The 21278-nt window shown below is 35.1% G+C and overlaps 1 protein-coding gene across 8 annotated transcripts in view; it reads left to right on the top strand.

The window, feature by feature from the left end:
• The window catches only part of Chd7 (chromodomain helicase DNA binding protein 7), a 194825-nt gene that overhangs the window by 138164 nt on the left and 35383 nt on the right, over positions 1–21278 (top strand). For all 8 annotated transcript variants that reach the window (XM_004842140.4, XM_004842142.4, XM_004842141.4 and 5 more), the window contains 8 exons: positions 6039–6153; positions 9388–9471; positions 11010–11147; positions 11238–11359; positions 11694–11937; positions 13153–13329; positions 18081–18224; positions 19487–19742. In XM_004842140.4, coding sequence (XP_004842197.1) covers positions 6039–6153; positions 9388–9471; positions 11010–11147; positions 11238–11359; positions 11694–11937; positions 13153–13329; positions 18081–18224; positions 19487–19742 — 1280 coding nt within the window. The remainder of the gene's footprint in view (positions 1–6038; positions 6154–9387; positions 9472–11009; positions 11148–11237; positions 11360–11693; positions 11938–13152; positions 13330–18080; positions 18225–19486; positions 19743–21278) is intronic.

Consider the following 21278-nt stretch of genomic DNA (forward strand, 5'->3'; position numbering starts at 1 on the left):
GCACCAAGACTGAAAAGCTTGCATCCACTTGAGCCTGTTAATAACTCTAGAGAAGGTACCACTGCCAAGCAGGGAGGACCAATCCTACCTGTCAGTCATTTGAGCTGAAGGAAAGAGAGCTCTAAAAACTCTAGTCTGATATTAATTGAGATCTAAGGAAAATTAAGATTTCTCTAAAATTAAAAGCTTTTGTTAACATATATTGATATAATTTCAGATATATAAAAAGTTGCAAAAATAGTAGAATTTTTCTCTTTGTAGTTAACATACCTTTTGGAAAGATGCTTTGAGACTACAAAATATGGTAATGGTTGCTAAGTTGTGGTTTACTAATTCCATCATTCCTTCTAGACTTACTGGATTTCTACCTGTTTTCCCATTTGCTAATTTATAGGTGTGTAGACTTGTGGATTCTCACTGTATCAAATATGTTATAATTATTTCCTTTTGTGGTATGATTTACTTTGCTCACGTCATCCCAGCTTTGGCCAGTGGGAACCCCTTCAAAATAACTTCTCTGTCCTTTTGCCTTGTCCTCATCTTTCTTTGAGTGCTAGCACTGGAGTGTGATCCAGGCTCTGGGTATGCTCGTTGCTTCTAGTCCCTGTCAGTGGATGAAGCTAGGATAGTGTTTGCACGTGCATATACACACAAGGTCATATAACTTACACATTTTATCTATGTATGTTTATTATGTGCACACACATACCTATTTCTTTATTCCTATCTACCTAACCACAAAAACCATGACGTTGGTACTTCCAGTATTACTGTAGCACTATCACAGGGCTCTTTCTGTCAATTTTCCTTTCTGCATTTCCTACTTTGACCATAAGCTTGGCTCTTACTGTCAAGAATATATTTAGATAGAATATAGAATTTCTATAGAATAAATATATTTATATAGAATATACAGGAATTACCACCTCATATTTCTTTTCTTTTTTTTTTTTTTTTTTTTTTTGGTACCAGGGATCAAACTCAGGTCCTTGGCTTGTGAGCCAGGCAGTGGAACCACTGAGCTAAATCCCTGGCCCAACTACCTCATATTTCTGTGAAAAAGAAGCCTATATTTGTTTTCATGGATTTTTTTTTTTTATCTTTAATAGCATACAGGTTAAATGCTGTATACAAAATTTCCTTAAGTTCTTAGGGTGTCTCTCTCCCCTACCCCCAGTAGTTATTTGATAAACAGTTTGGTTCATTAGTCTCTGTTTATATTCCATCTTAACCACCCTTTTTGGTTTCTATTTAGTTATTTTTTTTCAAGTTGGTGAAAATACTAAGGCTTAAGAATTGGAACTGTACATAAAAGTTTACTCAGAGAATTGTCAACTTCCTCTCTACCTCATTTCTGCCTACTTTTTCATTTATGTCAGCTTTACCCTTTCTATGATTTGTGTGTGTGTGTTCTTGTTATTTAAAAATTATGTGCTATCAATACATTTTTGTTCTTTGATTTTTTTTTTTCATGACACTACATTTTGGAAATCACTGCAGTATATTGGTTCATAGGGGTCTTGTTACAGCCATACGATGGTTGTTCACTCAGTCTGCTAGGTATGTAAGCATGTGAATAGCTTTTGGTATCTTATAATTATAAATAATGCTATAATATATGTTCTCATGCATACATATTTTTTCATATTGTTGAAGCCCTAGCTTCAGGGTAAACTCTTAGAAGTGGGGTTACTAGAGAAAAAGGCAAATTTGCATATAGTTTTGAGATGTTGCCACATTCCCTTCCATAGGGTTACAGCAGTTTGTATTCCTGTCAGCAGTGTATGAGAACACCTATTTCCTCACAACCTTCCCAACTTACAGTATATATTGTCTTTTTAATTTTTGTAATAAATTTCAGTGAAATTTTAGCATTTTATCTTATTATGAATAAGAACATCTTTTCTTAAGCTTCATGGCCATATTGATATCACTTATCTGTGTATCTTTTGCTCATTTTTCCATCATCCTTCCCTCAATTTTAAGTGTTCTTTATCTAGATGGAGGGATATTATTCCTTCATCTTGGCTGTGAGCTGCAACTATTTTTTGTTTCAGTTGTCTACTGACTTGATTTATGGTGTTTATTGCTCTATAAATTAAAGAAAAATTACATAGATTCACCAGTTTTTCTTTTATTAAATCTGGCTTTTGAATCATAGGTAGAAAGCCTTTCTCTATTCCCATGTTAAAGAAGAAATTTCACCTGTTTTCCTCTAGTATTTGCATGGGTTCATTTTCTCTATTTAGGTGTATGATCCATTTGATGTTCACTCTTGTGTATGGTATAGGCATGGTTCTGATTTTGTTCTTTTCAATATATATAGTCATGCATCATGTAACAACTGGGATGCATTCTGAGAAACACATTATTTGTTCATTTTCTCATTGTATGACCATCATAGTGTATACTTGTATAAACCTAGATGGTCTAGATCAGTCACTTTTTGTAGCCTTGCAGTCAGTAAGATTGACCGTATAAGGCTGCTGCCAGTGAAGCACAGCATACTGTGTTACAGTAAACTTTTTATAAGTAGAAAGAGTTCACTCTAAAATAATGACAAAAAGGATAGTGTACTAACCTAATAAACTAGTAACATAGTTGTTTATTAATCAAATATTACATACCATACATGATTGTATGTGCTATACTCTCATGTGACTGGCAGCACAGTAGGTTTGGCTTTGCCAGTGTCACCACAAACACATGAACACTATATTTTGCTATAACACTGTAACAGCTACAGCATCTCTAGGTATAGGAATTTTTCAGCCTCATTATAATCTTATGGGACCACCAACTTATATTTTTTCCGTCATTGATCAAAATGTTGTTAGGCAGTATATATTGTATTTTCTATCTAAGCATTTTTTTTAGGTTTCGAGAATCGAACTCAGAACCTTGCGTTTGCTAGGCAGGGGGCAACACCACTGAGCTAAATCACCGGCCCTTATATTGTATTTTCTAAAATTGTTACTTACAAATCAATCCATCTTTGGGCTGAGAATGTAGCTCAGTGATAGTACACATTGCCAGTATATGTGAGGCTCTGGGTTCAGTCCTCAGCTCTGCAAACAGAGAAGGAGGGAGGGAGCAGGGAATCAATCCATATTTATCAGTTATTTGAGCTACAACTTTACCATGTACCAAAGTTGCATGTTTATTCTGTGTATATCTGTACTTTCTTCCTTTGATCTGTTATTGTATTCATGAGCCAGTAACACATTTACATACAAAGGCTTTATAATGTATTTAAATATCTAGTAGATGTAGCTTCTCCTACTAGATTCTTTTTAATGTTTTTCTGGATATTCTAGCATGCTTGTTTTTATATGGGAAGTCTTGAGTTAACTTGTATAGTTCCATAAAAATACTTGTTTGTGTTTTTATTTACATGACATTAAATTTACATATCTTCTCATTGGATATTGTTTGTGTGAATGAATATATTGACTTCTGTATGTTAATTTTATATCCTGCTGTATTACTGAATTATTTAGTTTTATTATTTCATTTAATTTTCTAAATGATTTTTTCTAAATTTTCTATGGGTTTTTCCCAGTACACAGTCATATAATCTTGAAATTGAAATCATTTTACTTATTATTTTCCAATTATTATGCCTTTTACTGTTTTGCCTTATCTAATAGCATTGGCTAATACCTCAGATAGGATATTGAACAAGAGTGAGATAGTTTATACCTTGTTTCAGATCTCTGTGCCGAAGTTTATTGTTTCTGATGTATGTTTGTTTTTTATTTTTTGGTTTTTTGAGACAGGGTCTTGCTTTGTAGTTCAGGCTACCCTTGAACTCACTATGTAGCCCAGACTGGCCTCGAACTCACAGAGATCCTCCTGCTTCAGCCTCCCAAGTGCTGGGATTACAGGTGTGCGCTACCACACCTGGCTGTTTCTGCTTTTAACAAGACCTAGCTTTAGGGCTAAGATTTCTCTATATTTAATTATAGTGATGAACTGCCTATCAGTTCCTGTTTTCCTGAGTTAGTTTTAAAAAATCCTTTATGGTTGTTGAATTTTGTCAAAGGTTTTCCAACATCAGTGGTGATAACTGTGTGATTTTTTTTCTCCTTAGATATATTGAGTCTGTGTATTTTTTTTTTTTTTTTTTTGTAAAGTGGAGACTGAACCCAGGGCTTTGTGCTTGCTAGGCACAAACTACATACCTAACCTGATGTGCTGTTCTTACTGTAGTGTGGAAACATGTTTGTTAATATTTTATTTAGAACTTTGCACTAATAAGCAAAAGGGTTATGGTCTTTGGGGTTTTTCTTCTTTTGTACTGTCTTTATCAGCATTAGGTGTAAATGTTATACTCTTTTCATAAAGAAAAATTATCATTTGAAATGAAGTTTTTTTGCCAAAGTGACCATAAACTATATTATATGTAGGGCCTTCATAACATTTTTGTTTTGTTTTGTTTTAATGCCAACTAGTCCCCCAGTAAAATTTTCCTCTTTTTTTTTTTTTTTTTTTTTTTTTAACCTTAATTATTTACTAAGACAAAGCAGCCAACCTTTGACCCTGTTTCTCTTCTTTCTTCTTCTGGATTAAGCCTTCTGAGTAGGTTATCAGGTTTAGAATTGTGGAATCAATGACTGAAAATTTGAGCCCAGTTTGCAGGCTGAGGGCTGGAACCACTTTTATAAGGGACATCCTGGTGGTGCTTTGGATGTGCTAACCCTCTCTTGTGATACTACCTGCACATGTGCCTTTTTTTGGACAAATAACTAGGAGACTAAAGTAGGTTATTTTTATGATGGTTCTTTCTGGTTATCATAGCATTGCTTATTATTTATCGGAAATTTAGACAATAAAACTTGAAAATAGAAAATAAAATACAATTTTATTACTCAAATAATCACCACTATCATGTTCTTCTAATCTATTTTTCCTGTGTACAGAATTTATATTAGTTCATTGTATTTTATATATATAAATTGGTATATTTTATATATGTGACACGTTTATTTAAAATCTTCTCCTTTAGTCAGTTATCAAAGGAATCAGTCCTATCTTAGCTAATGCATATTAGACATTGCATAAATATCAATTATATACTAGTATCATAAGAATTTTTATATTATTAACTTTTTTAAAGACTCCCTAATGACTGCATAACTTCTAAGTAGTAGTACCTTGATCTTGAGGGAGGTGTATATTCAACCATCACAGTTCTTTGTGATGTCATCACCAGAAAGAGAAATTAGACAGTAGAGGCAGCTGGAGGACAGGGAAAGAGTGATGGTACAAAAGAATATTGAAATGTCAAACAGATGAAAGTGAGATCCCATGAAACATTAACCATGAGCCTGCTAGTCCCATGGAGGGAACATGGAGGGTTGAGTGCATTGAAGTTCAGGTTACGGAAGGTAAAAATGCGCTCATAGCAGAAGGTAGTGAGTCTGAAGGGCATGGGACTTGCCCAGTGAGAGTATGGGTGTTATTGAGTGAAAATTCACAAGGGTCATTGGGGGGTATTGGCTGAGGCTCAGGAATTGGATGGTGGTCCTTTCCAGTTGTTCTGGAAGGACTATGTTAAGTTTACCTTGGGGGCTGGCCAGTGTGATAGGCCTTGTATGAATCAAGAGCGTACTATATCCCTTATCTCCAAAGAAGTTGCTGTTGTAAATTTGAACCTTTAACTTGATTAAAAATACTTACTTCTCAATAATAAAAAGACTCAAAAAATGAATTCATAATTCAGACCACCCATAGTGGTAAGTGTTTTACACTGAAGCATAATGTATTAACTTACGAAAAAAGCTTGTTATTAGCCCCTCCCCCCTGTTATGTATACTGGATAAGAAATCTGGGAGGTTTGGGGCAGAAGGCAAATTGTACACATCATCATTGATTTTCTCTTATTCTCAAATATTAGTGGTTATATTGAATGTTGCTCGACAGCTCTATAAGTAATTAAGCAGGTTATTTTAATGATTTGTGTAGTTGATTTTTTGTAATGATATACATAAAGAGTACTGTGTTTTACATGTTTTATGGATATTTTATTCTTTCAGCTCTTATCTTCATTGTCAGTGGGCATCTGTAGAAGATTTGGAAAAAGATAAAAGAATTCAGCAAAAGATTAAACGATTTAAGGCAAAGCAGGGCCAGAACAAATTCCTTTCAGAGGTATGGAATATCTGCTTAATTTTCTGAAGGTTTTACTTTACTAAAATACTCTCAATTATGAATTTTAGTTCAATAAATTATTAAGAAAAACTAGTTTACCTAATTTGGTGCTAATTACTTGCATATTGCTAATACGTTGTTGCTAAAAAAAACTGTAAACAGGAAATTTCTCATTCTTCCTGTTGCTTAGTGTAAAAGATAGCAGTCCTTATGATATTATGTAGAAATAGTGGTAATGGTATGATTAAAATCTTGTAATGAGAGTGCAGTTAGTAGACAATGAAAAAAGTAAGTAGACTGAAGTTCCATTGAGATTCAGCAGGTTAAAAACTCTACAGTAAATAAGAAGTACACATTCTAGGATATACAAGCTTAACTTCTAGTGGAGGAAGTGTGTGGCAGATTTCTGTCGTGTAAGTCATTGCCTCTCACAAACAAACTGTGTGCCATAGTGTAGAAGCTGGTATATTATCATTGCCTGTGCCCCTTTGTCCTAGGTTATCACTTACTAAAAGACAACAATACAAGAGGGCAGTGAAGAAACTACATTTATTAGAAGTAACAGGTTACCCCCTACCGACATAGTCAATTACATTTTTTTTTTAGTGCTTTCTTTCATAAGCTGCTTACTGGGGTCTCTGGACTTTTGATCACCAATTTGCTTTCAATTACAGCCTCAAGTATATGTAGGAAAAATTCTAACATTGAAAGATAAGTCAAAGACTTGCTGACTTTGTAATTCTCTTCTCATAAAAAAGTGAACCAAATGTAACCAGTAAAGAAGTATGAAAATTGATGCAAAATAATACATGCTTAGCAACCTGCTTCAGGCTGCCATCCCTTTTGTCAAGATAAGGAGGATTTGACAAAAGAGCATTTAATATTTTGATGGTGTAAAATCTTTATAATCTCATGTGGCCAGTTTCTACTCTCTTCGAACCTGATTTCACGATCCCAGCAGGCAGGCTTTTGGTAAAGTCTGCGTTGGATGGGAGATCTTGTGGGTGGTTGTTGGGTGCTCTTTTACTACACCTACATATGCATCACCAACTTTGTTACCTTGGGGACACAGGCTTTTTGGCAGTGTACTAGTTTTCTCTGAGTTGGAATGCACTTTCTTGAATGTGACTCAGATTTTACATCTTAGGGAATATTAAGATGTTTTTTCTTTGAAAGCGTGGTTTTGAGGAAAATACTGTGAGACTCTATTTTGCGTGTCCTTCTTAATGACATTGAAGTTAAATGTTTGTGCCATAGAGCAAGTTAAATTATTAGCTTCCTTCAGAAAGAGACACCATGTGTTCTGCTGACCTTTTCCAGGGATCTGTGGGAGGCAAAAGGAAAAAACACAGTGGTGTACCCCCACCACCATTTTAAAATCATGGTCTTGTTTGTTAAATTTATTTGGACTCTGTTTACTATAGTCACATACTCTTTAGAGAGTTGTGCCTGGTCCTAGGTACATAGCTTGTCTTCTCATCTATGTGAGTTGCCCGTACCAAGGTTGCAAAACGTTATTTTCTGGTAAGTTGAGCTTTGTCCTGAATGAGAGTTAACAAAGAAGAATAACAGTCCTTTCCCACTCTCTTTTAAACACTTGTATGCAGGGCTGGGGATTTAGCTCAGTGGTTCCGCCACCTGCCTCGCAGGCGCAAGGTCCCGAGTTTGATCCCCAGTACCCAAAACAAACAAACAAACAAATAAACACATGTACACACACCCCTGTTTATTTTGTCCTGTAGACTTCTAGTATTCTGTGGCTGGACTACTGTTGGATTTTCAATTACAGTTACTTTCATTTTTGTGTGTGTGTATGCACCTTATGCTTTCTTATGTATCCACAGCTGAAATCTCTGTTCAAACAGATCCTATAGACTAGAAATTTCATCACCTACGTAATGGCATAGATTATTCCTTAATGGGCAGAAATGAAGGAAAAGTTAAATTCATCACTGAATATAGAAGCTTAGATGTAAGAACAAATTGTCTTAAAGAGAGCTTTTGTCATCAAGACCTAGTTTGTGGAAATTTTAATGTTTATGTTGTGTATGAATAATACATGCATACTATTTACCCAACTAGAAACTTTTGACAAAGCCAGTGCGTTAATATACTAACATTTTAAATTAACTGAACATTCCAGTGTATTTTCCCCTGCTGTTCACCTCTGCAAAATTTGAAGTAGTTGAAGCATGTTTTTATATTTCTCCTACTTCATAATTTACAATTCACCCAAACCTGGCATTTTAAATGGCACAATAGTGCAAGGAATGTTTATTCTCCTTAGCAGACTGTGACTGACAGCCTCTGTTTTCAGCCTACAAATCAGAAGATAAGAATGGTGCTTAAGTGACTTCTAGTATGCCTTTTTACAAAGGTTTTTTTTAAAACAATTAAGTTAATCTGTAGCAACAAATGAAGATGTATCTTTTGTGTTGGACTCGGGTCCAAAAACTTATCTGACCCTGGCTTCTTTTTAAGTATGGCTTGGTCTGTAACTTCCTCCTGAGCCACGTTCTGTTTTCTGAGATAACTTTGCAAACAAGCAGTATTACTTCACTTTTGCCGAGATTGTTAAAATATTGGATTAATGACTCAATTATTTAAGTTTTCGTTTCTTGAACTTGAATTCTTTTACCCAACTACTCTATGTTTAGTACAAATAAATCATTCAAACACTTAAGATTAATGACAAGACTCTTATTCTAAGTGAGGTACTAATAATGATTGGCAAGGACTAACAGCATAAACTGTTCATACTATAATGTGAGATCTGTAAGGTTTCAGTGTTTTCAGCTCTTGAATAACATTCTGTAAATGATGCTATATTGCATCAGACAACTCAAGTAGTTATAAGACTCTGTTCCTGTGCATGGCTCTGATTCTTTATTGCAAACTGTAGTTTCAAGAATGCTAAATTCATTGTATGCCATAAGCCTTCTGGATTGCTCATTAGTGAATTGTAATTTCACACTTCATTTAAAATATTCTCAAACATTCTCTCACAGTAAAAGGTTTCACACAGTAATTAAAAGACCCAGTTAACAAAGTCTAAGAAGTCTGATCCTCTCATGGGGAATGATTTTGCTAAATTGTAGCATTTCAATTAACATAATAGAATTTACCAAAATAAATTTTATATTGTCGTGACCCAAAATATTATTGCCTGCTGAAAAGTAAAATGGTTTTACCTCTCAGGAAATAAACATTTTAACTTTTTTTCCTTTGGTGCAGATTGAGGATGAGCTTTTTAATCCAGATTATGTAGAGGTTGACCGGATAATGGACTTTGCACGTAGCACAGATGACCGGGGAGAGGTAACACGAGATTATTTGTATTATAAAATGGCAGTTCAGGCAGCTCTTGTGTGTTTATAGAGAAGATGAGAGGAACCTAGACCTGATTTTGATTAGCACCTTAGATCATGATATACTTGGTCTAAGTTTAACTGGAACTTGATGACTTATTATCAGTTTTATGTTTTACTATATGTGCTGCTGAAGCAAGCACTTCAGTTTTATGTTTTAATAATTGTTCTAAATATGTTTTGTGTGGTCTGAGAGCTTTTTTAAAAGAATCAGTTTTCAATCTTAATTATATTGACCTTTTTTTTACACTTGTAGAATATGATGAATAAAGACCTCAGTGCATTTTAGTTATCTACTCTTATGTAATTGGGAGTACTCTTGTAAGAAGAGAGTTTAATGTTATTTGGCATTGGACATCTTAAGTGAAGTTGATGAACTTCATTTAGTGAGGTGCACAGAGGATAATAGAAAATGCTTTTTTAGGGCTGGGGATTTAGCTCAGTGGTTTCGCCGCCTGCTGTGCAAGTGCAAGGACCTGAGTTCAATCCCCGGTACCAAAAAAAAAAAAAAAAAAAAGAAAATACTTTTTTTTATGTGAGATCCAAAACTTTGTATTCTCACATTGCTTTGTAAACCTTACCAGATTGAAATGGCATTTGACAGGGAAGAATACAGACAAGTCTAGTGACTTCTGAGTGTGTGTGTTGGTAATGCTGTACCCATGAGTTCTGTCATTCCTGGCTGCTCCGTGTAAATTGAGATTTAAATGTTTGGATCTTGCTTATTTAGGGAGAGTCTACAAAGAATTCCCATGTTACTCTAAACTCTAGTAAAATTCCATGGTGTTTCAACATGGGACTGTATCTATAAACATTGTACGTTATCTTTACTTTTCTTGTTTTGCTTAGTTGTACTTAAAAAAAAAAGTTTCAATGTGTATTTACTTTGTATAGCAAATATTTTTAACATTACAACTAGATCAGTATACCTTGGTCTTAAAATAAAGGTCAACAAATCCAAAGGTTTTCTAGAGGAAAGACAAAGTGGAAATCCTGTTCATCTGCCTTGTCCAAAATATTTTGCACTCCAATCTTCTGTAGCTCAAATATGCTGTTTAATGCTTTTTTTCTCTAAGGAAAAGACAGATATCCTAATAAATTTCCTTTTCATTCTATAAGACACTAGCTGATGATGTAAACATGTACATATTCTAAAAGGATATACCATATAATTGTGAATGAAATACATAATGAATGATTTGTACAGATAAAAATGAGATGCAAATTTAACTTCTTGTTATTTTGCTAGCTGTTCCTATATATGCTCTGGCTTTTGAACATTACCAGTGATTTAGGTAAAAAGTTAATTTGTTCTCATAATACCCAATAATTCTTTTGAGACTATTTATTGGTCATGGGTTTAAAATGTGTATCAATTCAGTTTTACAATGAGGTAGCATCTGTTGATAAATGAAGTAGAGCACTTTTTCCTTTAGTATATAATATTTGGTAAAATGATTAAATTCTGGTTTATTTAAACCTGGCTAGCCTGTGACCCACTACCTGGTGAAGTGGTGCTCACTTCCTTATGAAGACAGCACGTGGGAGCTGAGGCAGGACATAGACCAAGCAAAGATTGAAGAGTTTGAGAAACTCATGTCCAGGGAGCCGGAAACAGAGCGTGTGGTAAGAACTGGTTTATGGTAGAAGATTTAATCTGAAATAGTGGTATGGTCTTTGAGAAACCACTAATGGGATTCATTATATTTGAAATAGGAGCGACCTCCTGCTGATGACTGGAAGAAATCGGAGAGTTCCAGGGAATATAAAAACAATAACAAACTCAGGGAATACCAGTTGGAAGGAGTGAACTGGCTGCTTTTCAATTGGTACAACATGTATGTAAAACGTGTTTTTTCTTTTAAAGAAGATTATAGCTTTTTTTCTTTGTAGTTATTGGAGATATTAATAAACAGTATTTAATAAAATATTTTTAAAGTATTGGAAATATGCTTAATTTTTATTCAAAAATACTAATACTGAGATCGAAAGAAGTACATAGAAGTAATTTTTATTAGAGAACTTTACTTGAAAATATATTTTGTTGAAATGTAGAAAATATCTAGAGACCTATGGATATACATTTGTTACAATAATATATGTTTTGTGAAAAGACACCATCATCTTGTATCTACACTCACTAAATTTTTTTATTTTGTTTTTCTCTCAAAGGCGAAACTGCATTTTAGCAGATGAAATGGGTTTAGGAAAAACTATCCAGTCCATTACATTTCTCTATGAGATATATTTGAAAGGAATCCATGGCCCTTTTTTAGTAATTGCCCCATTGTCCACAATCCCCAACTGGGAAAGGGAATTTCGAACCTGGACAGAGTTGAATGTGGTTGTGTATCATGGGAGTCAAGCTAGTCGTCGGACCATTCAGTTGTATGAAATGTACTTCAAAGATCCCCAGGTAAAACGTCCCAATTCATATCCCTTGGGCATTTCAAAGTGTTGAAAATTCAAAGTGTCAGTGATGTGGGGGGAGATCTTGATTTTGGAAAATTAGGAAATCTGCTTAAGATTTTTTTTTTTTACCAAATTTATGTTTGTATTATCTTTCTACATCTGTGAATACTGCTCTTTGTTTTTTTGGGGTATATTTTGTCATTCTGATTATTTGATTAGAAGGAATTTTTTACCCTGAGTAACTACTGAAATTTATTTAATGTATTATTAATGTTTTATATACCTAAGACAAAACCAAACAAAAGATGGTATTCAAATAGAAAGCATATTATGCTGTTACTAGAATTTTAAAATAATGGATTTTAGGGCCGGGGATTTAGCTCAGTGGTTTCATCACCTGCTGCACAAGCGCAAGGACCCAAGTTCGATCCCTGGTACCAAAACAATAAAATAAAAAATAAAAATAATGGATTTTGTAAAATTCCAAATGTACCTAAGGATTTATACTTTAGTCTTTTAATAGCAATTTCTATAATTTTTTTCTCGTTGTAGTTACTTGTTTGCACTTATTGTATGATACTGACAGTGAAGTATTATAAGTGACATGGTAAAGAAGGCTAATATGTGCTAAACCAGTTCTAAGCTGTAGGTAATAAATGAATGTCCAGTAACTGGAAATAATACAGTTGGTTTATATGTTTGTTTGAGTATAAAATCTAACCTACAGTTAAATAATTTAAAGGAGAAAAAGGAGGAAAAACAATTTTTGGAAATTATAAGTTCAGTCCTCAGTGAATGTATTTTCAAAATCAAATGCTTTAGCCCTTTGCAAGAAGTATTAAATAAAAAGTTACAAAAGTTTTTAAAAAATCAAAGAAATTTTAAGAAGTTTATAAAGTTAACGTAGAATCCAGACCCATTTGGCCTTTACCTTTTAGCATCTGTGTAGTCTGACTAGACTGGGTACACTTAAGGGCACTTTACTGCATGTGATCTATAAGGAAATTGGATCTGAAGTTTTACTAACAATTTTCTGATATCTTTTAAAAACAAAACACTTTAAATTTCCACTTTACCACAACAAATTAAAGCCTCAAAAATAAATTGAAAATAGAATGTTACCTAAAATAAATAGGTCCTCAAAGGGATACATGAATATAAACTTGTCCTCAGTTGTTAATCCTTAACGCATAGTAATAATTCTGAATTGTTCTTACAGGGTCGAGTGATGAAAGGGTCCTATAAGTTTCATGCCATCATCACTACATTTGAAATGATTTTGACTGATTGTCCTGAGCTACGTAATATTCCATGGCGCTGTGTAGTCATTGACGAGGCCCACAGGTTGAAGAATAGGAACTGCAAGCTGTTGGAGGGACTCAAGATGATGGATTTGGTCAGTGATTGTATTCATGATTCCATTGAACCTGAATAGAATTGTTACTGACTTGATAATCCCACTACTTTGAATTTGATTGATGCTTATGAAAGGTGTCTACAAAGCCTGTACAATATTGAGTTATATTCTGAACTTTTCAGTTGCTGTTTCCTTTCTAATTCTTGCATTGTATGCTGGTGTCTTTAAGTAGTTGTATCACAGCAAAATATAACCATGATCCAGTTACATTCCGGTGCATATAGGCTTTCCTCTGTTGGAACCATTTAAACTTATAGATGCAAGTTCTCAGTAAGTTGGGCAGGAACTCTGGTATTGGTTCACTTTGCACAGATGCCTAAAAATTTGAGGTATTACAAGACCTCAGATTTGATTTGGAATTTTACACCACACTTATCCAATGCTTTTCCAGCTTCCCAAGTGATAGGTCTTCCTGATAGTTTTCCTAGTTTTTTTTTTTCCCAACAAGAATATCATGGGACAGTATAATGTGGAGGGGGAGAATTTGATTGATATGTTGTGCTATAACGTTATGTGTGTGCTATCACAGAGGGAATGGATGAATGACTTGTCATCCTCAGGCTTCTTTTCAGTCCATACCTTACAAGTTGGTTATGATCATTTGTTTTTCATTTTTAATATACATTTTGAAAGCAATATTATTTTCATTTAGGATGTCTTTAGTGATTTGATAAGTGTGAAAAACAGTGATAAAAAAATCCCTTTAATAATATGATCTCTTATGAATTGAGAGTTGCGAAGGCGAAGGAATGTTCTGTGTCTTTGTGGCCATACATTTTTTCCTGAAGACTGGTACTGTTGAAAAGAAAATTTAAAAGCTTCTTGTTCCAGCTTCTTTGAAGCAGCTCCCTTTATTTTATTTTATTTTATTTTTTATTTTTTTGGTACCAGGGATTGAACTCGGGACCTTGGGCTTCCGAGGCAGGGGCCGGAACCACTGAGCTAAATCCCTGGCCCTAGCTCCCTTTATTCTTAAATTAAGAGGATTAGATTATCCAGCTATTCTTTTAATTAAAAACAAGCAAAATCTAGTTTTGCTTAAAGGAAGGACTGACTGAATTATCCTATTTAGAACAGGGGTTCCCTTTTCTCTCTCTAGAGAATTATTACTAACATTGTCCTAAGTCTTTTGCAAAACAGTTTACTACTACTTGGTGGTAGGTCCCTCAAGTAAGTCTTGAAGATACAGGGTAGGTGTGTAGAAGGAGAAACTCCATGACTGCCTTTGGGCTCTCTAAGTAATACTTTAGCATTACAATGAAGTAAACCTGTAAAAAGGTAAATGCTCATGTTCAAGATATATCTAACTATATCTTCTAAATAGGGTGGGCCACTAGGCCTTCATGATGACAGTTAAATAACTATTTCTTGAAGGCTTACACAGTCATCTGACTGAACTTATCTAAGTTATGTAAAAGAACATGAGTTCTAGTTCATATGTTACCAGATAGTAGATTCTTACTGTGAAACAGTCTTTCATTGATTAATAAGAATTAATTTGATTCTATCAAGCTCAAACAATCTAATTGCCTTTGGGATACTTTGAGGAATTTTTTGTTACTAATAATAATACTTCATTAATTCCTCAGAAAACTAAAACTAGAAATAATATTTTATCCAGCTATTCCCCTTCTAGGTATCTTCTTGAAAGAGTTAAAATATCATATTACAGTGATACATGCATACCCACATTTATAGCAACACAACTCATAATAGCTAAATCTTGGAAGCAACCTGTATGTCCATCAGCAGATGAATGGATAAAGAAAAAAATGATATTTACACACAGTGGAGTATTACTCAGCCATAAAGAAAGATAAGCTTGAGTCATTTGTAGGAAAATGGATGTACCTTGAGACCATAATGTTGAACGAAATAAATTAGACATACAAGCTTAAATATCACATGTTCTTTTATGAGAAACCCAAATTATAAATAAAGAGCAAAATAAAAGATAATAGGATGTAGGGAGATCAGTTTTTTTTTTCAAATTGAAGGAGTTCAAGAGATGGGAGGGAATTAAAAAAAGGAATTAATATGTGTGATGTACATGTACCAAACCCACACAAGGAATGTAAACATTATGTACTGCAAACATAATGTAGCAATAAAATGTTTTTAAATAGATTAGAATCTGTTACTCTAATAATTTTTCAGTCATGTATTGCACTGTTCCTTGAATTTTTCGTGCAGTGGCCCGTATTGAAAATGACACCACATTCAGAAGATAGATAGAGAAGTCCTCACTGCCCTGAGAGGCCATCCTGTGGTTCCTGATCATTCCAGCCCTGCTAGATACTCCAAGGATTCTGCATGCCTGCAACTCACCCTTGATTAACTGACTGGGAAGCTCCAGTTAGCAAATAAACAAAATAATTATTTTAATTTATGCTTTTTTAATACTTATTTTTATTTTTTATTTTCTATTTTTAATATTTTTAATGATAAAGAGATTTTTTTTGGTACTGGGGATTGAACTCGAGTCCTTGTGCTTGTGCAGCAGGCAGCGAAACCACTGAGCTAAATCCCCGGCCCAAGAAGAGATTTTTTTTTTTAATGGAAGACATTGTTGTTCATGGTCAGAATTTAATTTTATTAGTGCAGTTCAGCATAGATTGTTGCCTGGTGTTTAAATTTTTACTTAAACCTCATTAGAACTTACACACTTGCCACTTTTTATGCTTCTTTCTTAGAATACGTTAGAGTAAAAATAGCAAGTAGTAACTATACCTCAATATGATGGAGATTTTAGGGAACTGCTGTTACCTGCCTCAGACTGAGTTAGGATAAAAATGCACTTCACAGGATGATCTCCAAGCTCACACTCAGAATACCACTAAGTGTCTTCCTTTCTTCCAAGACAAAGCGAATGTTTGTGGAGATGATGGATCACCACTGTGTCCACAGTCTTCCACAGGAGCTCTGGGAAAGCAGAGCCACCTTGTCCCTCATTACCAACGAGAGGAAGCTTGAGGAGGTCATAGTAGTTCATCATTGGCTTTGCCATCTCATCTTTTATCATCAGAAGTCCCCGCACAAATTAAGGAGTCTGCTAAAAAGAAATAAATGCACACCTCTCCTCTAGAGGTCAAAAGAATAGTAACATTTTCAGGGTAGAAGCATATCTGCCACCCGAGTTGAGCTTGGAAGTAGTATGCTTGATACTAAATCTCTTACAAGACAGTTTGTGATGTCGTGTGTATTAAATACATATTCTTAAATTTTTACCCACTTTCAAAATGAAGCCTGGTTTTGTGTTTTGTTTTTTACTGCTCATACACAACTATACAAAAGGGTTGTAATCATTTGGTGTAACTGGCTGTTTTCCATTGAAAGGAAGCAGCATCAAAAAGGAGTTCCTTTTCTTTTTTCAAATTAGTTCATTTTTAAATTAGTAAATTCAAAAGGCTTTAACTTTTAAAGTGTTTGGTTAGGTGTTCGGGACTTAATTTAAATACTAAAAGATATGAAAAAAATGGGAGACAATCAATACAATATCAGTGTAGCTCTTCCTTTATAATGACTTTCCTGAATCTTTGACAGTACTTTAAAAAATTCTTGGATAAAGTTGTTCAAGACTTGGTTATATCAGTGATCATGGCCCAGGTAATCCACCAGTGTGTAGTATAAAATTTTGAATTGATTTACAAACTTCTCACCCAGTGAATTTAATGAATCTGAAGCAGGTAGCAATCTATGCATCTTCTTGCGCGAGACCTCTATTCAGAAAGGAGAAAAGGAGGGAAAAATGTGTATTGGACAGCTTCACCTCACTTTCAAACAGCTTCCTTGACAGATAAGACATGATAGTAAGGAAATTAGCATGTTCCTACGTACATCTTATTCAGTTAGTATTTGATGAATATGTACTGTGCCTGGCAGCTGAATTTTGTCAGATTCTATGTCGTTAGAATGTTGCTTTTGAAACTAATAGTGGGTATAGTCACTTTCTAAAATAGTTTTTTAGTTTTCTATATACCAAGTGGCTAAAAAATAATAGGGCTCTAAAAATTTATAAATTCATTATTGTTAAGACTTACCCTAATAAACTCAGTATTATTAAAATGGTTCCTGTATGTAATATGTATAGATATAGAAGGACAGCGTACAAATGCATAAGGAAAACTAGATGTAGAGCTTGTAAACAGGAAGAATTAACTTGCTTCAAAGAGACAAAGTTAAAAATTGCATCTGTTAATAAGTGATTGTGGTATAGAAAACCAAGCTGACCTCTTTGCTAGTTGGAAATTTTTGCAGAACAAAATAACTTTTGATATTCTGTTAAGAACTTTTTTGTCTCTAAAGTGAGTCATACAGGAAACATAAAAAATGAGAGAACTGTTGATCTAGAGAACAAAAAGCATGTAAACCTTTGAGTCTAAGGATCATAGGACAAAACTTAAATTTGTTGGAGAAAAAGCATTGAGATTTAGGAGACTTAGCCATCTTACTAAAATATTAATTTAATAACCTCAGAAGAGAAAAAATAGCAAAATATACACATTTAAGAACTCTGAAGAGTTATAGAGAGGACCCTCCATGTATCTTATTCACCTGAAACAAGAACTGTATTATTCTGGTGTCTCCCCCTTCTTGTCTAATCTGTCCTTTGTGTTGGATTGATGCTGAGTTACCACTGACAAGTACAAGTAGGAAATTGGGAATACAAAAGAAAGGGTTGAACTGTTTTTATTAGCATTTGGTCAGTTACCTTCCTCTTGTTACTCTAGGAACACAAAGTGCTGCTGACAGGGACCCCACTACAGAACACTGTGGAAGAGCTCTTTAGCTTGCTTCATTTCTTGGAACCAAGTCGCTTCCCTTCAGAAACCACCTTTATGCAAGAATTTGGTGATCTAAAAACAGAAGAGCAGGTACTTAACCACCTCTACTCTGTACCTCTACTCTGTCATAAAATTGAAGATTAACTCATACAGTGGGAAAGCATTAATATTTAAGTACTTTAAGAGGTAAATTATAGTATTTTCTTACTAGACAAAGCTTTATGTATCTTTCCCTTGGGCTTTCCAAATCATCATTGAGAAGGTTCTTGTTTGTTTTTGTTTGTTTGGAGTTTGTTGTTGTTTTGTTTGTTCTGTTTTCTGCCCTTGTCAGGCAGATCTGGTGCCACAGAGCTACATCCCTGGCCTGCTGTTTGTTTATTTTTTTTATCTGTTTGCTTTCACAAAGGGCCATTAAGTTCTATAGCGAGATTACATACCTGTTGATGTACTTTTGAGAGATTTCTGTACTAATCAAGTTGGTGGCTTTGCAGTGCATACTTGCGGGGCTTTTGTCAGAAGCCTCTGAAGTATTTAGAGCTATTTGCTTACTGGAGTTTTGAGTTTCCACTCTTATTTCTGAACCATGTGTACTTGGCTCTGTTGCTTAATTCTTCAAGCCAGTGTATTTAGATTTTGGAAACATAACTAGCCCACAGTATTTCCAAGAGAGATGACACATTGTGTGTGAAAAGCACTTGGTTACTTCATACACTGTAAAATATATAAATGTTAGTATTTTTCATATGCCACGTTTGAAATAAACATGGAGATAGGCTTGAAATCTTGGTCTGTATCTGCCCCCTCTGCAATTTACTGTCTAAAACCTCTTCACTAAGTTCAGTGTAGTCTTTTGCTTTTCTAAAATAAAAAGTATACATCCTGCTGTATCCTACTGCCTGTGAACTGAAAAGAATACCAGGGAGAGACATCTCTGCTTGCTTGTTGATGTGGCAACTAGAAATTCCTCGCCCATTCCTTATTCTTTAGCTCTTTCTGCAAAGGCAGAGAACAGAAGCACAGAACTCCATGGAAGTGCTTCTGTCTTCTTCCTCATCACCCTGTGACTTAAGACAAACAGGAAAGCTAAATGAATAAATGGTTTGGTTTTTTTTTTCCTGCTGTGTACTTTTCAAACTTTTCTGGCTAGTTAGAACTCCTGGCTAGGTAAAATAATATATTCGACATAGAATTATCCAACCCCCTGCATTTCTTTCATGGAAGCTGAAAGATTATCTCTTATATCCTTACCAGGCTTTGAAAAATGAAAATGGTTAATGAGTAAGTGAGATGATCCTTTGTTTTCACACACAAGCAAATTGTGATACCAGTATTTACCTAAGGTCCTTTTTTAGGTGCAAAAACTTCAGGCTATTCTAAAGCCAATGATGTTGAGACGTCTGAAAGAGGATGTAGAAAAGAACTTGGCCCCCAAAGAAGAAACTATTATTGAAGTTGAGCTAACAAACATTCAGAAGAAATATTACCGAGCCATCCTTGAGAAGAATTTTACATTTCTTTCCAAAGGTGGTGGACAAGCTAATGTACCTAACCTTTTAAACACTATGATGGAGTTACGGAAGTGCTGCAATCATCCATACCTAATCAATGGTAAGCTTGCCCACTTGGGAACTTGTTTGACTGACAGAAACTCTAAAAGCGTTCTGCTTCTAGACTGAGGGTATTATGGTGTGTAGTTATTTCTGCCCCATACACCCATGCGGATTTCTCCAGCTTCCTCTTCTCTGTGATGCTTCCTCCCATGGTTTCTGCAAACAAGTGACCAGTCCTTCTGTGATCCCAGAAACATTATCTCACCTTCACTGTCTCCTGCTTCCCTCACTTAAAAAGAAGCATTTTTGCTTCATGGTTGGAAGTCATCCAAAGTGCTAGCAGTGAAAGACAGATTCCAGTTAAGTGTTTGGTGGGGAGGATATAAATCAGAGTCATTAAAAAAAAATAAAAGGGAGAAACTCTGGCACGGTCAGCAGCTATCAGCTGTCTCAAACCTTAGATGGAAATGTCTTCACATTCCTCACTGTCTAGAGGCCTTTAGCACCTAGTCCCTGAGGAAGAGAGATCTGAAAGCTTTGACCATAGTTTGTCCCTGTGGAGAATTTATAGTCCTCCTGTTTTCTTTAGTAAATCCATAATGTTACATAACTCATATGGGTTAAACCTCTCTTTATATACTTCCAGAAGTCATGAATGGCCTGTAGGAGCATGCCCCTCAAGGAGCTTGCAGTGTGTTGAGGGATTCAGAGGAGGAAACCTTGTAGGAGATATCATTTAAAACAAACTTTCAAGGGTATGAAGGATTTTGCCTGGCAGGATAGACAGAGCAAAGATGTTGAAGCTGAAGTTACACCACAAGCAAAGAGAAAGAAGCACAACAAAAGGGGAACTTGCTCAAAATGTAAGACACATGTGCAAAATAACGGGACCATGCATCTTACACATGCTGGGGCTGTGCTATGAAGGCCTCAGATGCTGATACAAAGGACATTGGTTCCAGTGTGTAGGTGAGGGAGAGCCATAAATAGTGTTTGAGCTGAGCACGGAGTAAAAATATGACTGAGGCTGATGGATCAGGCAAGTAGAAAATATGACAAGACAGAAAGACAGAGAAGCAGAAAGGCCAGCTAATAGGTTATGGCTGTGGTCTGGGCACGAGTAAATGCAGATTAAAGAAAGGTTATTGCAGGCTAATTTGGGGGTACTTGCGCACAATTTTAGTTGTCCAGTGTCTTAGTTGCTTTTCTTGTTGCTTAGATAAAATAGCCAACAGCCATAGTTGAAGGAGGAAAGGTTTATTTTAGCTCAGAATCTGTAGAGGTTTCAGTCCATAGTTAGCTGTCTCCAAGGCAGGGTGGCATGGCAGAGGGGGAAAAGTCCATGGCATGACAGGCAGGAAGCAGCAAAATAGCAAATAGTGAGTCTGCTTTTCCCTTTTATCCTATCCAGGCTACAAACCTTTTGGGTGGTGCCACCTACACTTAAGAGTGGAGCTTCTGTCTTTAAAAAATCCAGTCAGCCATACCCAGAGCTATGCTAATTCCAATTAGTGGACTAATTTAGTACCACACACACCCTAGATCCAACTAGCTCAGGAAAGGCTCGCCTATGAGTGCATGAGGCTTTGGCGGG

This window comes from Heterocephalus glaber, unplaced genomic scaffold (assembly GCF_053883595.1).
Source record: "Heterocephalus glaber isolate CG9 unplaced genomic scaffold, H.glaber_assembly_v1.0 deba00001553, whole genome shotgun sequence".
In the NCBI taxonomy this organism is placed as follows: Eukaryota; Metazoa; Chordata; class Mammalia; order Rodentia; family Bathyergidae; genus Heterocephalus; species Heterocephalus glaber.